Below are 21,210 nucleotides of genomic sequence, written 5' to 3'. Positions count from 1 at the left end.
GAAGGCACTAATGGAAGTGTCTGTCAGTGTTGTTCATCTTCTATGGCCGTGAAATTATGTAACAGTATCAGAGAAACCATTTCAAAAGATTCAATGTTTTGATTTGACACAGTCTTTTTCTTCTGTTTTGTAATATTTATTGACTCTCAAGGTTAAAGGAAGACACATACTACTCTCTATTTTTTTACCAACTGACACACATTCATAACTGATAACTATTCAGTGCTGCTGAGTGTTCAAGGAACATTTCTTTAGAAAAAGAAGAGAGTTAATTTCCCTTCCACACATTCGGGGATCTAAACATCAGACAATTTTATATTTTATTAAGGTAAACTTTATGTATGGCTTCATTACTTTATATACACTCTGTATCTCATGATCTTGACTTACGAGTACCTTTATTTTTTATCATGCATAACTTTATCTATTTTCCTTATTTTTCCTGGCAGAAATAAGCCTCCATAGCTATGACATATAACTGTGACAGTTTCAAAACAGTAAGATGAGAAATTATGAGTATTTAGAGGCAATATTGCTCATAAACAGCACAAGTATCAACTTTATATTGAAAATATATTAAGAGATAAGTATAAGTATAATAAGTATAATAAGATCACCAGACTAAATTCGTTACTGAATTCTGAACTGCATTGTGATCCTAAGTCTGTTATGCCTGAACTGTCTCTAATTAAATGGTGGTGATTATCTGCAGGTGACCAAGACAGCTGTTCTGTTTATAGGAAGACGGGGAAAAAAAGAGTTCACTAGTTTACTCAAATGGAAAATGACAGTACAATAAATATGCAACACTTGAAAATGATTGTATATTGATGTTTGTGATTAAAACTCCTACGATGGTCAGGGATGTTGGTAAATAAGTCAAAATGCCTGATTTAATCCACAGATGTGTGTTTGTTATTTGTCAGGAGTTTAAATGGTTCTGGTGGAGCTTATGACAGAACGGGATGCAGAGATGTGGGATGAAGTTGGGAAATCCAACACAAATCGGACAATACAAAAACTGTCATAGATGATGCCTCAAGCACCTCTGCCCAAGAGAAAAGAAAAAACTAATGAAACAGAGATGGGGAGGGGGCTGAAGGCGAAGAAGACTCGGAAAGAAGAAGAGGGACAAAGAATCAAAAATGAATGAAAACGACAGAGCCGATCTCACCATCAAACAAACACTCGAGCTGGACTTCCTTTTCTGACAGACAGCAATGGAGAGGAGGAGGAGGAAAAAAATAAGGGGTCATCGGGAAACAAGGACCTAATCAAAATAGTAAAAAAAAGTGAAGCTGCCAGATTGATCCCAGAAAGACAGAGAAAGAAAACAGCTGCACAGGCTTACACAGGAACAAAGATGAGACAAAGGGAGACTAAGAGGGCTTCAGGAAAAAAAAAGGATCAGCTGCAAAAATAACAGAGGGAGTTCATTTTAAAGGAGAACTGAAGGATTTAAATCACTGGTTGTGCAGTTTATTTGTATAATGTATTTTTTGGAGGGCTGGGGGTTAGTTACTGTTTAAGTTACTGTATGTAATTGGGATTTTATTTTGGCCCTTATTGATCATGGCGCTTCACTGCATGCACTGACGCTGACTGATCAAAACAAAATGAGCACCGAGACACGACGGTAACTCGAATCGCTTTGAATCAAACAAAAAAAAAGCTGGTGGTAAAAAAAACAAACAGCATTTTAAAAGCCTATTGCTCTTCATTACACTTCTTTCTTTCACATTAACATCAAATCTTCATACCTGGGACGCACCTTTAGCTGCTAACTCATAAACATGATTTTCAAGATCAATCCTTTTCACCAAGCCACAAAAATATTTAAATCATGTAAAAAGAGTTAATCCAACTTAAAGGGGCAATGTGCAAGAACTGGCCAAGTGTTGAATTCATACTCCAGACAAATAGGGGGAAGTATATCTACCAGACAGCAGGCGTGTCCCTTCCTATTGTAAGAAACAAGGTAATGCATTCTTTGGATTGGGGAATAATGTGTTCCACACAGGTTCACCTTGCAATTTGATTATGTAACTGGTAGGTTGTGTTCTTTGGTTACTGTTAGATTGTGGACGACAATTTCACACCCAGTCAGAGAGACAGGGCAGATGTGGTGGTGGCAGGAGAAGAGGATGAGCCACGAGAGGCTGAGAAGCACGAGGGAGAGCAGTGAGAGGCTCAGCATCAATCGCTGAGCTTGAGGAACAAGCGGAGGACTGTCACTGAGAGAAGATGGCTGCAATACAGGTTTATAGCCTGCTCGACGTCACTCCTTCTTCATCCTCTCATGTTGGACTGAAGGCAGACTAGATGCTACAGTGACTCGCTATCACCTCTTGAGGTACAATGTGGTATTAGACGGGATGGGCGGAGACTAGCTCACATATTGCCCCTTTAAAGAACATACTGCTGTTCCATATGCTCATAATATCAAAGATACATGTTATTACAGAGTAGGGTGACGGACCAAAAGGAAAACAAGTGAAGACAGGAAGAGTAAGAAAGACAGAAACAGTAAAGTCAGTTAAACCCTCATGGGTCAGAGAACTTACCTTCACGCCATCCGACTTTTTGTTTAGTAGGGTTTTGCATGCTGAAAGACAGACAGAAAAGATGGTGAGGACACAGTCACAGAGAAGCAACTGTCCAGCAAACAGAAAAGTGGTCGAGATCACTCAGTCAGAAGGACAAACAAAAGATGATCCAGTCAGGTTTAAGTCTGGTGAAATCTTCACCTCAGTTTACATGTATATATAATAATAATATATTTCTAAGAGCTGAACTGACAATTCTACCCAGAAGTATTTTTTTTTATCCTCTACCAGGGATAATGAGGCCAAATAAATGCTTAAAAATGAAATTTGATACTGATGATACAGAAATAACAAACTGAAAATGAAAATCAAACTTTGAAAAAGGAAAAACCGGATTGAAAATTCTGAATCGTTTTCTGTTGTTAAAATTAAAATAAATTTGGAGCAGGTAAATATGGACGAATGAATGAACTAATGAATGAACTGAATCACTTTTATCCAAAACAATCGGTTGTTTGTGTTGCTTACAGAAATCAATGTGTCAACAAAGAATAAATAACCTATTTACACTATATGACTTTGTGAAAAGTGGCAGGTAAAGGAAAAAAATGAAAAATTCACTTTTGACATATCTTTTAACTGACTGCCCCTTCAGGTTAAACACCACCACTATAATCTAACCAGGTCGTGTTAAGTGAAGCTGTCTGCAGGCCTACATTAAACACACTGACCTAAAATTATGTGCATGCACCTGAAAACTTGACCACAGTTCTAACCAGAAATAGAATTAAACGAAAGTCACAGAAATGACACCAACACGCGCAATTATTATGAAACTGAAAAAAAAAATGCATGCATGCAAACATACACACATACACTCACTTCAGAAATTTTCAGACCTCTTTCTGCAGACTTGCAGATTTCATTTTAAATGGATAATATTTTTACCCATCAATAACCCGCAACAACAAAGTGAAAACATGTTTTTAGAAATTTATTAAGAATCAAAAACACCTGGATCTGGGCAGTTTATCCCATTCTTCCTGGCAGATCTCTTGAAGCTCTGCCAGGTCTACAGAGAGCTCCTTGGACTTCATGGCTGGGATTTTGTCCTGACATGTAGTGTGAACTGTGGGAACGTATATACACAGGTGTGTGCTTTTCTAAACTATGTCCAAACAATTCAATTTGCCACAGGTGGACTCAAATCAAGTTCTAAACACACATCAAGGATAATCAAGGAAAACAGGATGCGCCTGACCACAGACCTCCCAGAGTGCAACAGCAAATGGTACTAAATACTTTTGTAAATGAGAGATTTCAGTCTTTGATTCTTGATATGTTTGCAAAAATTCATAAAAACAGTCTTTTACTTTGTCATTAAGGGTTACTGAGGGTAGACTTATGGGCAACAATGGCAGTTTTTTTCATTTACAGTTAAATCTGAGTTAAGTCTGAGTATTTCCTGAAACGCCTGTAGACTAAATATATACACAGACACATTCTTACTGTATAAACACTCATATTCGTGTTAGAATAATGTCCCAATGATCCCCCCTTACCTTCCGTTTATAAAGTAGGAAGGAGGGCGACGAAGAAGGCAAAAAAAACATTAATGTATTTAATATCTTCATGTTAACATCTGAAGTGAAAGAAAAAAACTGAAGATGATAACTGCAGGCACAAGCACCTGTCAGGCTTTCACGTTATGTTAAAATACATTCTTTCATCATTTTCACTGGGGTTTGGTGGGTTCATGCGATGACAGTGCCTTATTAACATGTCTGGCATGCAGCATCCACGTCGAAGTCTTTATCTTACAAAGTGCAGAGGAAGGAGTGCATTCCCAACAGTTACACAAACTGAGGAGGAACCTTTAAGTTCAAGAGTTCATCATCTCTGCAACACCGTATGCAACAATCCTCAATCCTACTCAATCAGCAAAGAAATTTAACAATTGGAATCAAACATGAAGAAACCTATTATTAACATCTTGTCAGCGGGTGATCCACCTGATCAAACCCTGAGTCCTCTGTGAACGGCCTTTAGGCAAGCAGCTCGCCTCGTCATGTGACTGACGTTCACCTGTAAATGGTTCAGTATGCTTCAAACAAACAAACTGTGACGCATCGTCCGAGCACGTCCGAAGGCAAAAGTGTTTATAGCTGCTCTGAATCAACACACTCAAAGGCGGGGGTCACAGAGACGGATGACACCAGATGAACCATATAAATGGGGAAAACAGGGCCCAGCTTCAGTGGGAACGGGGTGCTCGTCAGATTGTCAGCTTTAAAAGGGAAATAAGTTTGTATCTTGTTGATAATTCTCTTATTTTTTTCTAGCTTGTATAAATATTACATTATTTATATTATTATATTTACAATGAAGATACAGATAGCACTGTGTAAACTGTTTGAAAAGTATGCCACACTAAAGAGGCCCATTTTGGGTAAAGCCCTCTGCACTATGGAAAGTTGGAAAGGTCTGAGGGGGGAGCAGTTTCAGCTATTGCTATTTGATGATCTGACATGCACTTTGTCTGAAGCATACTGGCGGCGTTAAGTTTCTTTTTTTTGTGGCTTTGTCTGTTCACACAAAAAGCAGGCAGGAGAGAGGAGACAAAGAAAAATAGATAACAAAGGACACTGTGCATTCTGTTTATCCAGCTTCCCATGCAGGTTGACATACTGCGCTGTATCGTACGCTCATACACATGCTTGGCTGGCCGTCAGTGCCAGAGCCATGCGGAGGAAAGGTTGCAGCGAGCACAGGCAGGCATCGACTGGGCATCAGCCACGTACTGTGGATACAAACCAATTCAAAGGAGGCAAAACTGGGAGTGTTACAAAGGTTGAATGCTGGTGTGTCTATCCATATTTCTAATATAAAAACTTTAAAATGGTTATGCTGCAGAGGAAAAGATATGCAGCCTGCACCAGTTGTGTTAATGCAGAGATGTGTAAACACAGCTTGGCTCTGTAGCAGCTGCAGTAGTTGGAAGGAGGTCAGAGGGTCATGCTGGGTGTCAGTTAAATGGCTGTTGTGTTCAACACAGGAAATTAAACAGCCAGTCCAGGAGAGGAGCTCTGTTCATTAGAGCATCGGGACACAGAGCAGCACTGAAAAGTTGAGAGCTGAGCTTCGTTTGTGGTTTCAGTTTACATGTTCGTGTGTTTGTGTATGTTTGTAAGATGCCCCAGAGCAATGACGACCATTCAAAAGTGGTCCATCAGAGTGCAGGCAGCAGGCAGAAGGTGGACGGGTTCAAGCAGGCCAGGCCACATGCCAATAGCCCGAGTACAAAGTTGGCAGTGCCCGACGCCAACACTCCCTCTAGCAGACGTACCTTCCTGTGCCATTGCGGCCGTGCTGGTGGTAGCGGCAGGGCTGGTATGCTGCCGTCCCACTATGGGACAGAGAGGGATTCAATGTGGCGCCACAGGTGGGACAAGAGCCTCGATAAAGTCTGACTGCCTTTTTCTTTCTTTCTTTAAGTTTATAACGGTAAGAGTTTTAGACAAGAATGGGAAAGCATGATGTTTCCTGTCAGTGTCTGGACTGAGTGGGAATCAAGATCCTAACACACCTAACTCCTTTTTCATTAGGATGAAGTGAAGCAGCGGACGGGAAATCCTCTGAGCACCAAAATACCTGTGCCCTGAAATGATTAATCTTATTTCCATGGACTTGATAAACATGCCTACCCTTATGGATAATGCAATTCAGAGGTCCGGCCTGTCTGCTCTCTTCAGTGTAGGTCAATCTTGACCAGTAGAAAGCAGTTGGCCGTACTCCACAAGAGCTGCTTTACTTACATGAAAGCATATGAACACAGGGCCAATAGCATTAATGCATTAGCTTGCTAGGCCATTGTCCAGCCCACAAATTGGGTGTTCAATCAAAAGTACACTGTGATCAAACTGCTTACAAGGAAGAAATCCAAGCCAAACCCCTGAAGTGCGAAATCAAAACTGCAGACAAAGCTGACAGGCAAATTTGAACAAGAATAAAAATGTGCGGTTAAGGGAACTTCAGGATTAATAAAAAAAAAAAAAAGATTGCCGACAGGAAGTTTAGTAGCAGAACAACAGCAATAAGAATCGTTTGGCCTCTAAGAGAGATCAGATCAGAAAAAACTTCAAACTTGTTTTCATTTGATATAATCACTGGACCCCGATTTAAATCAATGGGCCAAATAAAAGTCTTGTCTCTTGATGTGTCATTAGCATCAGTGCTAAAGCTCACCTGAAAAGTTCCTGGACACCAGCATTGTTGTGAGGATAGCTCCCTAGAGAGACACAAAAAAAAAATCAACATTTTAAGGATTTGTATTACGTGGACTGGTGTGTGTGTGTTTATGTCTGTTTATGTGTGACTATGCCCACACTCACTTTAAGTTTCCTCCTGGCGTTGAACTTGCGGAGACATTCCACAGTCTCTTGACGGTGCATCATGGAGGCCACAGTGGAGCGTTGCTGTATGTAGAGAAGGGGAAACAACAGTACAGATGAACCTAACTTCAGTGACACACCACGCCACTGTAGATGGTAAGGTGCTGCTTTCACACCTATATAACTAAATATAAACCACAAGGAAAATAATAGACAAAGTGAAGGCAAAGGACACTAAAGAGTCCACATTTCTGTGTTGAGTAACATTCATTTGAAATGGGAATTACGAGTGGGGAAAGGTTCTTCCATGACCAGCTTGTTTGGTACAGTGGTTAATATCCTGTGTTTGTCCTGTCACTCGACTTCAATGGACAACTGCTGCCTAAGTGTGAGACAAATGAAAGTGTTTCATTCTGCCCAAAACAACAAATTCTCTCCTACTTCATAATGTAGGTCTCCGTGTTTAGAGGTACGTGATTTTAAAACTAGGCTATCGGACCAAATTGTGTTTTTGTTCTTGTTTTGAACAGATACATTCCAAAAAATGAACCGCTTAACATATTTTACAGTGTATGTATGTGAGTCAGTGTACGACTTTGCACCAGTATTTTACATGCTGGAAAAGGTTTCTTTTGATGTGAAAACAAAGAGTGCGACTTACGCAGACCCAGGGATGCTTGAGGGCCTGGTCGGCAGTGATCCTTTTGGCAGGGTTAATCGTTAACATCTGATTGATCAGATTCTTGGCCTCAGGGGTCACCGTGTCCCACTCTGGAGAAGGAAACTGAAAGAGGGAGATAAAAGAGGAAGAAATGTTAAGAATGTACATGTTAATATATGTTCAATATCATACGCATGTGCACAAATTTAAAATTGAAACTAAAACAGAACCTAAAGAGCCCTGCGTCTGCAAAATACTAAATGGGCTAAAACCCTCGGCAGTAAGAAACCACAGGATCATGTATCAGCGAGTGGTATTTTACCACTACATCTGCAGACTTGATGTTATATTGGTACTGATCAACATACTGTCCTTTATATGCTGATTTGAGACAGGGGGTATTTAGTAAAATTAAAAAAACACTTTTAGTCGACGCTGACATAATTAAAAGACGATTAAACAGACATGGCAATCTCGAGTCGCAGTCATCTGTGTGAGTGTTTGCAAGGTACATCTCTCTTTTTATTGCATATGCATTTAGAGGACGATATCGCAAAGACCAGCAGGAGACAGGTTAACAGAGGCTGGTTATGTATTTTGTTGAATTTACTAAGCTCACGCAGCTTGTGGCTTGTCAGTTTAGGATGGACAATTCTCTGCCTCTAAAGACTGTGTAAAGTGTCAGCTGTCAATTATTAACATAAAGAAAAACAAACAAACCAAAAAAAAAAGATTGAAGGTATCTGCATAACAGTGATGATATTCAAGAGGTGCACATTATTACAAGTGGCTGTCACAGTCAGTTCATATCAATGTTCATATTATGCACATTCATTAGATGTGGTTTCTTCCAATTATGGAAATTAATACGGGTAATAAATTCATATCTCCCAGAGGACTATGACAACATCTGATAAACAGGCCTACTGCGCTCTCATAGTGTCATCACTTTTTTTCTACAACGCTGAAGATGAAACTTATGAAATAACAAGTAGCAAGCAATTAAAAACTAAAATTTAATTTCTAAATTACTTGCATGACAGAATTCAGAATGCGTTATATGACAGGACTTGAACTGAAGGTGCTCAGGGTTCCTGTTGAGGCTGTTGTGCTTGCCAATTCACTTAAATTATATTTCAATCAGGAAACGAAGATTATGTATTAGAATTCAAGTTTCATGAACGCGGGTGGGGCTTTCTAAAAGACTCTAAGGACTCTGACTCTCATCTTCATGGATCCATGTACTGAAAACTTGCAAAATACATGCCCAGTCAGCCAACCAGGGTTGAGCCTGCAAATGTGAGATCCATAAAAGATGGGTATTTATTAAAGCTGCACTAATCATTATTTTTATTATAATAACAAATCAAATCTGTAAATTCTCAAGCATTCGTGTATTATGCTGGCTTTTTATTTTGCACAGCATAAGATTTATTCCACATCAAACTGCACTGAACTGCTGCAACAACACACCCACAAGCTCACATGTGCAAACGTAGAGGAAGGTAACGTCAGGAAAATGAGAGAAGAAGAACTCACGTCATATGCACCGGCCTTAATTTGTTGGTACAGTTTGTGTTGGTCCTCGTCCCAAAATGGGGGGTAGCCCACCAACAAGATGTACAGGATCACACCTGACACACACACACACACACACACACACAAGAAATCTGTATAAATGTACTGTACAGCACACACGCATACAAATAGACAGAAAAGGTGAATTCTGGCTAACTGACCACATGCCCATATGTCCACTGGCTTGCCGTACGGGTCCTTTCTCAACACCTCCGGGGACAGATAACCTGGAGTCCCTGCAAAACCTGCAAAAATACGCTCATTTTTCATTTTCAGTGTGTTTTGGACAAATGAAAATAATGACGTTATCTCAACATTTCTCCTTCTCTTTACCCTCCTCATCTTTCACTTGTTCTGTTTCTTTTGTATGTTTAACTAAATAAAACAATTCAGTATTATCCTCTTTATATAATATTCCCAGTTATACCTTAATATAATTTCAAACACCACATAGATGATTAAAATGCAATCATTTCATAGGACTGTTCTCAACTTACACAAAATTAACAATTCTTTTAAAAAATATGTCTGTTATTTATCTCCCTCTGGGAAAAGTTTGATTATTTTAATACTTTGGCTTAAATATATGTTCTTTATTTATTACATTTCTCTAATACAGTCACAAAAATACAGCATATTATTATCAGAATGTACTAAGATAACTAGCTCGCTACTAATTTAATACTTTCTTAGTTCCTCAAGCAATGACAGTGAACACTGTGGAGCAAATACGGAGAATAAGGTTAAAAATTCAGGTTGTTAGTAGAGCATGACTTCTTACCAAACCAAGCTTGTTGGTCCCCCTGCACCTCGATGGCTAAACCGAAGTCTGCAAGCTTCACCGCTGCTCCCTTCATCTTACTGGCCAGGAGCAGGTTCTCTGGCTGCAACACACAGTTTGTCAGGTTGAAATGTTTTCTCTCAGGCCGCAACCAGTGAGTGTTTTCAAAATTCCTTTGTCAATTACTATTTCTGTAAAATCTTAAAAATACACACAAATGCCCATCACGAGTTAGAAGAGACAAAAGCGATCACTTAACCTTTCCCGTTTTTTTCTGGGCAACAGTCAGAGACCCCAAAGGTTTACAACTTTCCATGAAATGAAGAAAAACAAAATCCTTAAATTTGACAAGCTGTAACCAATATTTTTATTTCCACTTCCAGACATTAAAAAAGTCAAAATCAATCATTCATTTAATAAGAACAGATTGTTAAATGTGTGAAATGTTACATGGTACAAACTGTAGCTCATTTATGAGCAAAAAGCGGAAAACAAATACATTTAATCAAGGGCATAAGAAAGACGCATGTACCCTCCTTCAGGAAATGTCCTATCTGTTTGCATGACTGGACCAGCTGCAGGAGCACAATGACATCTACAGTAGTAATGAGGCATGAATTGGTCAAGCGGGCGACAAAGGCTTCCACCCCACAGGAAAGGTCTTTTCAGTCAGCTGTCATAGGATTAAACCAAGTATTCTGACACTGTCCTTCTGACTGCACAGTCATGGAAGAAGTCAGGACTTGGCAAAGATAAGCTGATAGTAACTGTGCTTTAGTTGTCTTAACTGCTTCCTCGCTTTTCTCGTTTGCGTCTAATTACATCATGGGTGCTCTCACTTAAGGAGAAGAAACTGAGGGAACAGGTGAGGTCAAGTGTAATCTGATGTGAGCCCAGTTACTGATTATGGCTGCACAGCAGTTTTAGATTTACTTGTTTCAGGTTTTTTATTCATTTTTCTTTGTATGATGGCTCAGTGGTTACACGGCAAGAGGGTCCTTGACCCCAACAGCAATTTTTGGCCTTTCTCTGTAGAGTGTGCAGGTTTTCCTTGGCCCATTTTCAATGTTTATTCACTCCACTCCCACAGACTTTAACTCATGCATCATCAGTTTAATAATAAAAAGTGTATGAGGAATAGGAAATCTTGGACAGAGGCATTTCTGTGGACTTTTCTGTTATGTGATTGTTCAGATTTCTTTTCTGTGTTTTGTGATTAGTGATCAGACCTCAGCCAGGTGTAAATGCAAAGTGACCTCAAGCTGCTTGTCAAAGACCCACTGACGACCTCTTCCTCAGCAAATGAATAAAAAAAAAAAAAAAAACAGGAAAAAGCATCTATACCGCAACTTCACTGATTAACCTCATAAAGTCTAAGTAAAGTTAGCCTGGTTAGCAAAGCTACCAAAAGGTAGGATGTCTTTGGCTGTCTCCATCTGTGACATGACCCTCATCTTTCACCTCGCAGGCATCCATCGAGAGCATCGTAACTGACACACCGTATTCGTCGATGAGTCCGCCATTTCCGCATAACTAAATTGCACATTAAGATTTGATTGCACTGTAAGCAGAACTGAGATAACAAGAACTCTTGTTAATACCAGGTGTAACTGCAAAGGCTCACGATGAGTCATTATTTAGATAACGTATCCAGATAACATCAAGTTAATACCACGTATAAATGGGGTCTATGTGCGTATTAGCCCTCAAGAACTGGTACCCAGTACATGCTGGAACATGCTTCAGGTCGCTGTGACCCTGAATGGGATAAGCTGTTCAGAAAATAGACATTTTTCTTTAACAAAGTGGTGGCCCTACATTCCAAACTACAAGTCCCAACTGGCAGGGCTGTGTGTGTGTGTGTGTGTGTGTGTGTGTATGTGTGTGTGTGTGTGTGTGTGTGTGTGTCTTGAGGGCAAAAGTCTTTGCAGCAATAGCCATCCTCATCGCCTCATATGCGGACAGATGGACGGATGTCTGACACTCGTACAAACTGTCTGAGCTCTTAGCCTGTGTCTTCTCATCTGTCAGCCCCACTTGCTGGCTCCCCATCTAGCTATCATCCATCCATCCATCCATCCATCCGTCCGTCCATCCTACCATTTTTCCGAGCAGAAACAATAGAAGAGAAAGAAAGAAAAGGGGGGAGCTGCATGGGGACAGAGAGCTGGCAACAAAGCAACAGGAGAACAGAGCGAGAGAGAGAGACAGATAGAGATAGATAGATGGGAGGCGGCATAATGAGTCCCTACGCTGGCGCTGCAGCAGCCGGGTGACCTCACCCCACAGTTACTATGGCAACCCAGCCTGCCACGAGGCAAAAGCACTCAACGCTTCCTCTCTAATTCTTGTTTTCCCTTCAGCGAGTGGCCCTCCCGAGATGACAGGGAAAGCAAAAATATGATGCGTGTCTGTGTGTGTGAGGTCACACCTCTCGGTAGCACACTTTGTTGGCATTATTAGGGTTTTTATGGCTCCAATGGCAGATGTCACTTTTGGCAGCTTTTATATATATATATATATATATATATATATATATATATATATATATATATATATATATATATATATATATATATATATATATATATATATATATTTATTTATTTATTTATTTATTTATTTTTTAAGACTCAACACTGAAATATGACTGTTTATAAAGTTGTGGTGGTGGTTAACATGTTAGCTAACAGTTGCCTGTTCAGACACCCAGCAAATACAGAGCAACATTAGAATTAAATTTGAGTAGTGGCCACCTGATGAATCAAAGTCCAATGATCACTCTTATTTTAGCTCAGGTTTGCTAAACGCTTCACAGCGTCACAAGCATCAGCACAAAAGCATCTGCCAAATACATGTAATGTAATGTAGTGAATGGATGATGTTTATACAGACTTCATGTTTAAATGTTGCATCACTCCATCAAACGGAAATCTTCCAGAAGTCTTATGCATCATTTTAGACACACTTCCTCAAAATTCTGTCACACACATTTGATATTTTGGGAAACTCTGGCATCTCTACTAAAATCTAAAATACATTTTGATGGGGCTGAGGAATATTCGCCTGCACAGAATGAATTTATATTCACTGTTCAGTATACCATTTAAGAACAAACTGTTGCAGTAATGATGCATGGATGCTGTTTTAATGTAATTGAAGATAGATGTACATTAATAACTCATGTAACTGATTTCTGTACTCTGCCTTCAGCATCTATCATTGTTACTGTCTTTCTAAAACTCTTCCATGTCTTTCTAAAACTCCATTCATTTGATATAGAGATCCCTATGCAAGGTAAAAAATCAATGAAAAGCAATACAAGTCCATTTACACCACTCTCACTCAAAAACAGATTGTTTATTTTCCAATTACGTTTGTCTACTTACCCAAGAGTAATGGTTTAATTTTGCTCTGTCACATAAAAGTAAAAGACCAGATTATTAAGCAAACTATTAAAGCGTTGGACTCTGAACTCAGTATTGGCAGTAAAACAAATGTAGGTGCAATTATCCAGGTGTTTAAATCTCAGCTCCATTTGCTGTCCTCATTCACCGTATTATTAAACTTAAATAACACAGCTGAGGGGGTCAGAGTGCTGTGGGTTTCTGCTAGGGGCAAACAATCACGCTGCAAAGGAAATCGTCACCGGCCGTCATCTCACCCACCGACCCGCTATTAATAGCAGCTGGTGTGCTTTCGTCACTCCTCGGCGGTGCAGGGGGGAGGGGAGAGGAAAGAGGGAAACAGATGAAAAAAGGGGAGGGGGGGTATAGATGTAGACGAAGATGGGAATAGAGAAATAAGGAGGAGAGAAAGCAGGTGATGAGAAGGATGACGCTCATCCCTTAAGTTGTTATTAACGTCACAGAATGACGTCTTTGCGAGCGTGAGCATGTGTGCGTTTAGACCTGTTGTGAATCTCCTCTGGTGCCTTTTATCTTCAGTGTTATATCTCCATAAGAGGTTTCTTTGTGTATCTAACTAGTATGTTAGATAGCAAAGAAGTTCCTCCTATATTCGTCACTGGTATACGATAACTCACCTTGAGGTCCCTGTGCACAATGTCATGCTGGTGGATGTGACTGACGCTCTCCAGGATCTGATTGATGCAGTGGCTGGAGGAGACAGAGAAGGATGAGAAACAGAGAGAAGACACATCTGTCAATCCACAACAGCTACATGACAACGGGACAGCAAGTTGCATGGCGGACAAGCTTCAAGCCCCCCCCCCCACAAAAAAACACTTTCCTGACATCAGATTAGGTGGGGGGCTTTGTCCAACAACATCTGTAACTGTCTGAAACCTAGAGTCCGACATCCACATCAGGTTAACACCTGGACTGGCGGGTGGACAGAGGAGTCAGGGTTCGAACACATCTCTCTAGTTCCCTTTTTTTTAAATTTATTTCACAACTATTTCTGTCACTTTTCATGTGAACAACAGTGAGTGCACTACTTTGAGTGCTTTTACGAGGAGAGACTGTCTGAAACTGTGAGCCATTATCCCATTATTTAAATAATGATACCATGTCTCTCCCCTCTCTATGACAACCGGCTTTTCACTCCCCCTTGCTGTGCAGCCTTTTGGACCAAATATACACACGTCTGATTTCCAATGTGGTCGGAAAACACGTCATATGAACCAGTTTTGTTGAAGTATTCAATCCAAACAACCATTATATTTATGGCTCCTGCATGAACATGAGCATGAGCGCCCTTTGAGACCTGTAAATGTACCTGCCATCGTTTGTGAAACCTCATACTGATGCCATTTGCGATCTATGTGGCTTTGGAGAAGATGATAAGTGGTGCACAATGGAGGAAAGTTTGGTGCATTTTTATGTGAATGATTGTGTAGAAGAAAGTGGAGTGGGCAGGGTGTGTGTGTGTTGCTGAGGCGGTGTGTGGTATCTTATGTAAGCTTGTCCTAAGCTTGCATATCAGCAATTTTTCTGGTCTGATGCGCAGCTAAAATTATTATTATTTCTTTTAAATTTAATTGAGCTTGACATTAGTGAAGGAGAAGTCAGGGTCTGAAGCAGGAGGGTGTACAAAGGCGGATTTTGGGAGAGCGGTGTCCTCTCTCTGTAAGACAGAATCAAAAGAAGAGCTACTGGCTACTTAGGCTAAATCTGGACTCCACATTTTATTGCATATCTCCTCCCCCCATACTCATTTCAGCATTTCACAAACCCCATTTTATCTGCCTCCCCCATCTGCGAAGCTAATACAGTGCCAATCAGACTACCTTGCTCCTGTCCTTACTGTCTTTAGCGCTGTCATATTTTTTCTCTTGCCCTGTCTGCAGTACTCCTCTTCTTGTGTCTGACCTGCCTTTCCTTCTTTTATCCTTCATTTTTCTTCTGGCTGAAAATGGAGTCTTTGATGTAGAATCACCTGTGCAGATCAATATCAGAGGAGAACTAATCCCAAAGGTACGTGCCCATCCACTAGACAAGCAAAAGTTAGAGCCTGACAGCCCTGACAAGTTTTGTGAAAGTCCTTATTGTTGTGCTGTATAAAAATCTGTGGCTAGAAATGTAACAAACTGTGCCATATAATGTGGTTTCATCACCACCGTGAATCTGAAATGTCCGTAAATAATATTTATAGCTGTTGTTTGTCTGTGGCTTCAACTATCGGTGCAGGATGAGACACTGAAACTGGCTGCGCATACATTTGATGGTTATAATAACACAAGATTTTATCCTGCCATGGCCAGTCAATCAAGCTGTGTTTCTGGTAAACACAACAAGGTTTGACTTGAGGGGCCTCGGAAATCCACTGAGACCCTCTCCATGGCCAGGGTGAAAACCTTTACACCCAACCTAACCTGGCCTGTATCAGGCTTTAGTAAGAGACAGGCAGGCCAAGCTGATGAAGCATGGTGAAGCACTGTTTTTTATTTTATGTTTGGTTATGAACTCAGATTGTCAGGACATAAGAATCATGTCATGAGATCTCACCACGTAGAAGAGATGGAGATGCTCGTTTATATCAGCGATGATCGAAAAGAGACAGAAAAGAAGGGTTCGAGCAGAGGAGGGAAACAAATATAAGACTAAACTCATCTGTAAACGCTGCTGTAAACGATTATTAGACCCTGAAGTTAGAAGAGCCTGAAAATGCTGGATTATCAATGTGCAGTTGGATAATTTTGTTTTATTAAAGTATTGGCAGAACTGTATTGTATATGGAATAATGTTTGGATGTAACGCTTTTATTTGATCATGTAGAGCTATTGTATATAACTGTAGCTAGTACAATGTGTTGTATATTACGATAATTGTACAGTGTATATTCAGCACATAGTACAGTTATGGTTGTATCTTTTCTCTATTCTTTTTTTGTACTTTAATCAATTGAATTATTAATTTAGTGATTTATTGTATTTGATATTGGTTTAACCTGCACAGTCCAGCCAGGTAATATGCTGCAGTGCAAAAACTAACTGCAACTCCTGACAACAGGCTCAAAATATGGCTTTAAGACATAGGACAGCTTTGTCATTATTTATTAATGAAATTAAATTTAAAAACCCAGAGTTACACGGCCAAAGAGAAGGCATATACTGTGTTCTGAAAACAGCTTCGGAAAACTGCACAAGCATTTCCTCTGCTGCCAAAGCACAAAGTACGTTAACACGGACTGAAATGGAAAAAACATTTGATGCTTTCATAACCATATGCAGGAAAAATGACTAACATGTTCACATGTTAGCATTATGACATACTGTACCTGGCATCTGCCTCGCTGTAATATTCTCTAGCAACAATGTCCTCGAACAGCTCTCCTCCAGTGACACTGCAGATAGACACATAGACAAAATAGTTATTTCTCTTTTTTGATATACAAAAAGAAAAAGTGACTCTGGTGTGACAGGTGGTACAACTGAAGGTTTTTGAGGAGGGATATCGATTTATGTTGATGTTAGCGCTCCTCATTGATCAAACACGCTCTGTGTTCTCATGTACATGTCTCCTGTGCTCTAACTGGCTCTTTAAGAGGCCACTTGACTGGTCGCTGATAATACAAGACGTCTGGTGTATCTGAACGTCTGACACAAAACTGACAAGACTTGTTTCATCAACTGGAATTTTTCAGTAATGCTTATTCAGAACATTTTTTTTTTCAACTGTGTGCTGAATATTATCCAACACAATCTGATACTGCTACATGGAATCAAATCGCAAAAATATCAAGAATACCAAAGTGTCACAATCATAAATGTACAATAACTGAGGAAAACCTTATTTAAAGTAATCTGGCTGAAAGGTATATCAGAGACTAGAAAGTTTTTCATTGAGATGGGGAATATGAAATTTGATTATCAACACACGCTTTGTGCTTTCATGGTAAAATCCTCACATTTCCAGTGGAAGATTTTACCCTAATGGTATAAATAAGTAAAGATGTGAAAAGACTTCAGGTTTTCTCATATTTTTCCCTGACGCAAAGTCATAGTATGAAACAGCCAGTCCCTTTTTATTTGTGGGGTAAACATTGTGAAAAGGGACTGAAATTAACATTATACATGTAAAAAAAAAAAAAAAGAATCATTTCCTTCATGATGGCAGCTCAGTGGAAAAGCTGATTCACTGTACTGCTGTGAAAGGTGACTGTCATGGAAAATAAAAACAGAAAACAATATCAATTTACTTGTTGCTTAGGTGAAGCAATTCATCCTGGAACTCCAGCATGACCCTATGACCTGTGTGCGTATGGGTGTGTGTGTGTGTGTGTTTGTGTGTGGGTGAGCGCGTTGGCTAATGTGATTTACTTACAGGTCAAAGACAAGGTAGTGGAAGCCTTCCTCTGAGATGCTGTCATGGAGTCGTACTATTGAGGGAGAAAGAAACAGAGACTTCAGTTAGAAATGAGCCAATGAGTGAGATGACACTGATAATGTTAATTATCTTCTATATAGAAACTCTATGAATCATCACCTTAGAGGAATTTTCTCTGTGTGTATGCGAGTGTGTGGGGGGCAGCTGTGGTTATCATTCCTTGTGTTTTATAATCAGTGTTGGTCTGTAAGGCATTACTTTGTACTTTAGTTTTTAGTTTAGTTTTATTTGACCTCGCACAACAACATAAAACCAGATAAAAGCAAAAAAACAGATATAAAAAACTTTACAACCGACCTCCCCTAAACTCACCTTAAAGGAAAAAGAGAACAAAGGAAAATTATACTAAAGTCATAAACGCATCATGATTTAGCAAAATATGAAAAAAAAGGAGCGTAAGAAACACAAAAACCCAGAAGAGTTCACCAAAACCTACATTTCATATGTTGATTTCTATGACAACTTATCATTGATGTGGCAGACAATCAATGCATCTCTACTAATAACAGCCATTAATCACTGATGCTACAACAGGAACACAAATCCACACAATGCTACCACAGGAACACAAATCCTGATGCTACCACAGGAACACAAATCCACACAAATGTTACAATGGTACGTTTATTTACAATCATAACAAACGCACACATGGTAAAGTCACACATCCTCCAAGGATATGAGGTTTCCAGTCGACCGTTTTTTTCCCTGCCTGTCTGAAGTTATTCACCCCAGGACTCGATGGTCGATTTCTAAACCTGCTGCCACCTGGACGGTTGGCAACAACAGATCGGCTTTTGGACGAGAAAGCTGAGAGAATAGTCTGTAACCGATGTGATATTACTAATTTCTTTTTATGTTTTCTCTCAGTTAAAGCATCACAAAATCAGGCAGGAAATGTCACCAAACACAGAGGGGTGAAAGGTTATTTCTTCTTCACACAGGAGGAGTTGCTTCCATCAAAGACAACTTCATCCAACAGCTTTTTTTCTTTAATCAGCAGCTCTTGAGTCCAACACAGTTTCGAAATACAGCGACCTACTAATGAGGTTTTCACCGGCAGATTAAAGACCTGCTGTGTCAAGGTGGGTGAAGCAGCTTGAGTTCCTGAAATTAGGCCTGAAAATGTGGTGTATTACTCTTTCTTCCTCTTTCAGATGACTTACATTTTGGGAAAAAAAAACTTGACAAGCTCTCCCCTTCAGAATGAGATAAAAAAAAAAAAAAGCAGTCGTAGGAGGAAAAGAAATGAAGGATGATGAAGACGAAGGAATCGGGTGGTACGAAGACGAAAGAGAGACCAGTGATACCAGTAGACTACCTATTAGGCTGTTATCATACTGTGTGTGTGTGTGTGTGTGTGTATAGCTTGCACTGGGCAGCAGCACACTATGATAAGACACTTGGTCACAAGGATACTTTCCCATTTCCTTCCTTTCCAAGGGGTCGCTGCCTATTGTCTGGATTTCACACACAAAAACACACACAGAATCTCAAGTTATCTGAGACTGCTGCCAGAAATTCAGACATAATAAACCACTACGTCTGCTTTGCATTCTCATACTGTTTACCAAGTAAATATGAAAAGAAGAAGGGAAAAAAGAGACCAATGTTGACTGTAAGAGACGGACATCAACCACATCAAAGTTCAGTAACAGATTCCTTGTGAGGAAAACATTGGTGTTTTGATAGACAACCAGTGCTGTTTCTTTTCTTTCTTTTAAGGGCAGTCTCTGTATGTCCAAGGCTGCAGAATATGAGGACCATCAAGCGTGCAGACAAACCTCTGAGAACGCTTCAACGCAAAGGTCAAACGGAGAAACAGCTGTCAGGAAAAGTACTTCTGTCGGCTCTCTGCTGACTAAACTGACATGAGGGATGCTGTGAATACTGAGGCAAACATCTAGTGACCATTAACCATCCACCCTCTCTCTCTCTCTCACACACACACACTACACAAAGTAAACACAGTGTTGATCATATTAGTGCAACCAGCTGACTGTGCATGTGTTGGCGTTCAGACTCACTTCAGCTCTTTGGCTGCTGGCCAGTTGCACCATGCAAATGTCCCACTCCGTGACATATCGGGTAACTGGCTGATTTGCCTATGATCCGAGGCCATTTGCTTCACTGATATTATTAAACTGAACACTGAGGTGAAACCTAACTTCGAAAAAATGACACAGTTGCTTTGTATTCCAGCACACTGGGTTGAAAATGAAACAATGACTATGAGGTTTAAGCTTTAAGGGAAGTGGAGGGTTTTCACTTCTGTATCGGAACGAACAGTGTCCGTCTCTCAGGATTCTTCATCGTCCCAATTTAAGAAAAGTGCAGCAGGACAACTGGACACGAAGACAAATCAACCAATGAGTTTTTATGGCCAGGTGTAGCTGGAGCTTCACAGCCCTGTTGAACCACTCAGATAAACATGCTTTCCATTGATGACCAGCATGATGAAGTTTTAAAAGAACAAATGAAATGATTTTGCAGTTACTGTTATTATTTTTACACATATAGCTCTGTGATCTGTGGGACACCAAACAATGAGGAAAACGCCAAATTCAACAAAACACAATGCTGACTGAAATCCAAATGAGAAATATGGTGCAGTAACCGAAAAGTTTTACTTCAAAACATCTTTTCTCAGTGCTCTGAATTAACACCGCTGTTCCACTAATCCATTAGTCTGCTGGCTCTCAAAGGTGACTCACCTATGTTTGGATGTTTCAGCAGACGACAGATTCTTGCCTCCCGCTCCAGTTTCTGGTGATCTGAGGACAGAAAAGAGCAGAGAGAGGGGAATCAGTGAGGACACAATGTCAGGACCAGGAGAGAGAAGCAATTATTATACGTGTTATTTTTGTCCAACGTGAGCTACAGTGACCAGAATACCAGGAAAAAAAACACACTTCTTATAAACCCACTTTGGAGTGTCAACACAGAAGAACACAAAGCCAGCACAGACGTACAAGTATACCACAATGAGGGCAGCATAACATTCACTAAATCCGACTGCAGTTGATTTTGTTCAGTATCGCTTTTGCAACGTGGCATTTTGAAAACAGCTTTTTCTACATAACCTTTTAACACATGTTGAATATTTAAGTGCTAATAAATAATAAATCATTTGTTTAGTTTCTCTAAAGCAAAGATTTTTGCAGCCATTAAAACTTGATATCTTGTTTGGGAAGATTTCAAAAACGCCTGCACTAGCGACTATGTGAACTGATTAAAAATTTTCTTTTAACTGTGCATCTATAACACATAAACACACAAGCGCACTTAATTCACTTTCTCTGTCCAATCTCCCGTGCTCCTCCTACTCCACTCACAACAAAAGTTTTCTGCTAAACCTGCCATTTTGCAACCGAAATCCAACTGACTTGACCTGGAGGGGACG

The 21,210-nt window shown here is 39.9% G+C and overlaps 1 protein-coding gene across 26 annotated transcripts in view; it reads right to left on the bottom strand.

The window, feature by feature from the left end:
- Nucleotides 1–21,210, bottom strand: part of camk2g2 (calcium/calmodulin-dependent protein kinase (CaM kinase) II gamma 2) — a 63,269-nt gene that overhangs the window by 10,468 nt on the left and 31,591 nt on the right. For 16 of the 26 annotated variants that reach the window (XM_041049781.1, XM_041049788.1, XM_041049787.1 and 13 more), the window contains exons 3-13: nucleotides 20,522–20,581; nucleotides 17,745–17,799; nucleotides 16,699–16,764; nucleotides 14,003–14,075; nucleotides 9,958–10,060; nucleotides 9,138–9,421; nucleotides 7,599–7,721; nucleotides 6,938–7,021; nucleotides 6,792–6,834; nucleotides 5,893–5,952; nucleotides 2,565–2,605 (exon numbers count right to left, since the gene is read on the bottom strand). In XM_041049781.1, the coding sequence (XP_040905715.1) occupies nucleotides 2,565–2,605; nucleotides 5,893–5,952; nucleotides 6,792–6,834; nucleotides 6,938–7,021; nucleotides 7,599–7,721; nucleotides 9,138–9,421; nucleotides 9,958–10,060; nucleotides 14,003–14,075; nucleotides 16,699–16,764; nucleotides 17,745–17,799; nucleotides 20,522–20,581 (992 nt within the window). The remainder of the gene's footprint in view (nucleotides 1–2,564; nucleotides 2,606–5,892; nucleotides 5,953–6,791; nucleotides 6,835–6,937; nucleotides 7,022–7,598; nucleotides 7,722–9,137; nucleotides 9,422–9,957; nucleotides 10,061–14,002; nucleotides 14,076–16,698; nucleotides 16,765–17,744; nucleotides 17,800–20,521; nucleotides 20,582–21,210) is intronic. The other 10 variants (XM_041049791.1, XM_041049808.1, XM_041049804.1 and 7 more) reach the window with 2 other exon arrangements.

Source organism: Toxotes jaculatrix, chromosome 11 (assembly GCF_017976425.1).
Source record: "Toxotes jaculatrix isolate fToxJac2 chromosome 11, fToxJac2.pri, whole genome shotgun sequence".
NCBI classification, from domain to species: domain Eukaryota; kingdom Metazoa; phylum Chordata; class Actinopteri; family Toxotidae; genus Toxotes; species Toxotes jaculatrix.
This window is presented reverse-complemented; position numbering and strand designations above follow the sequence as displayed.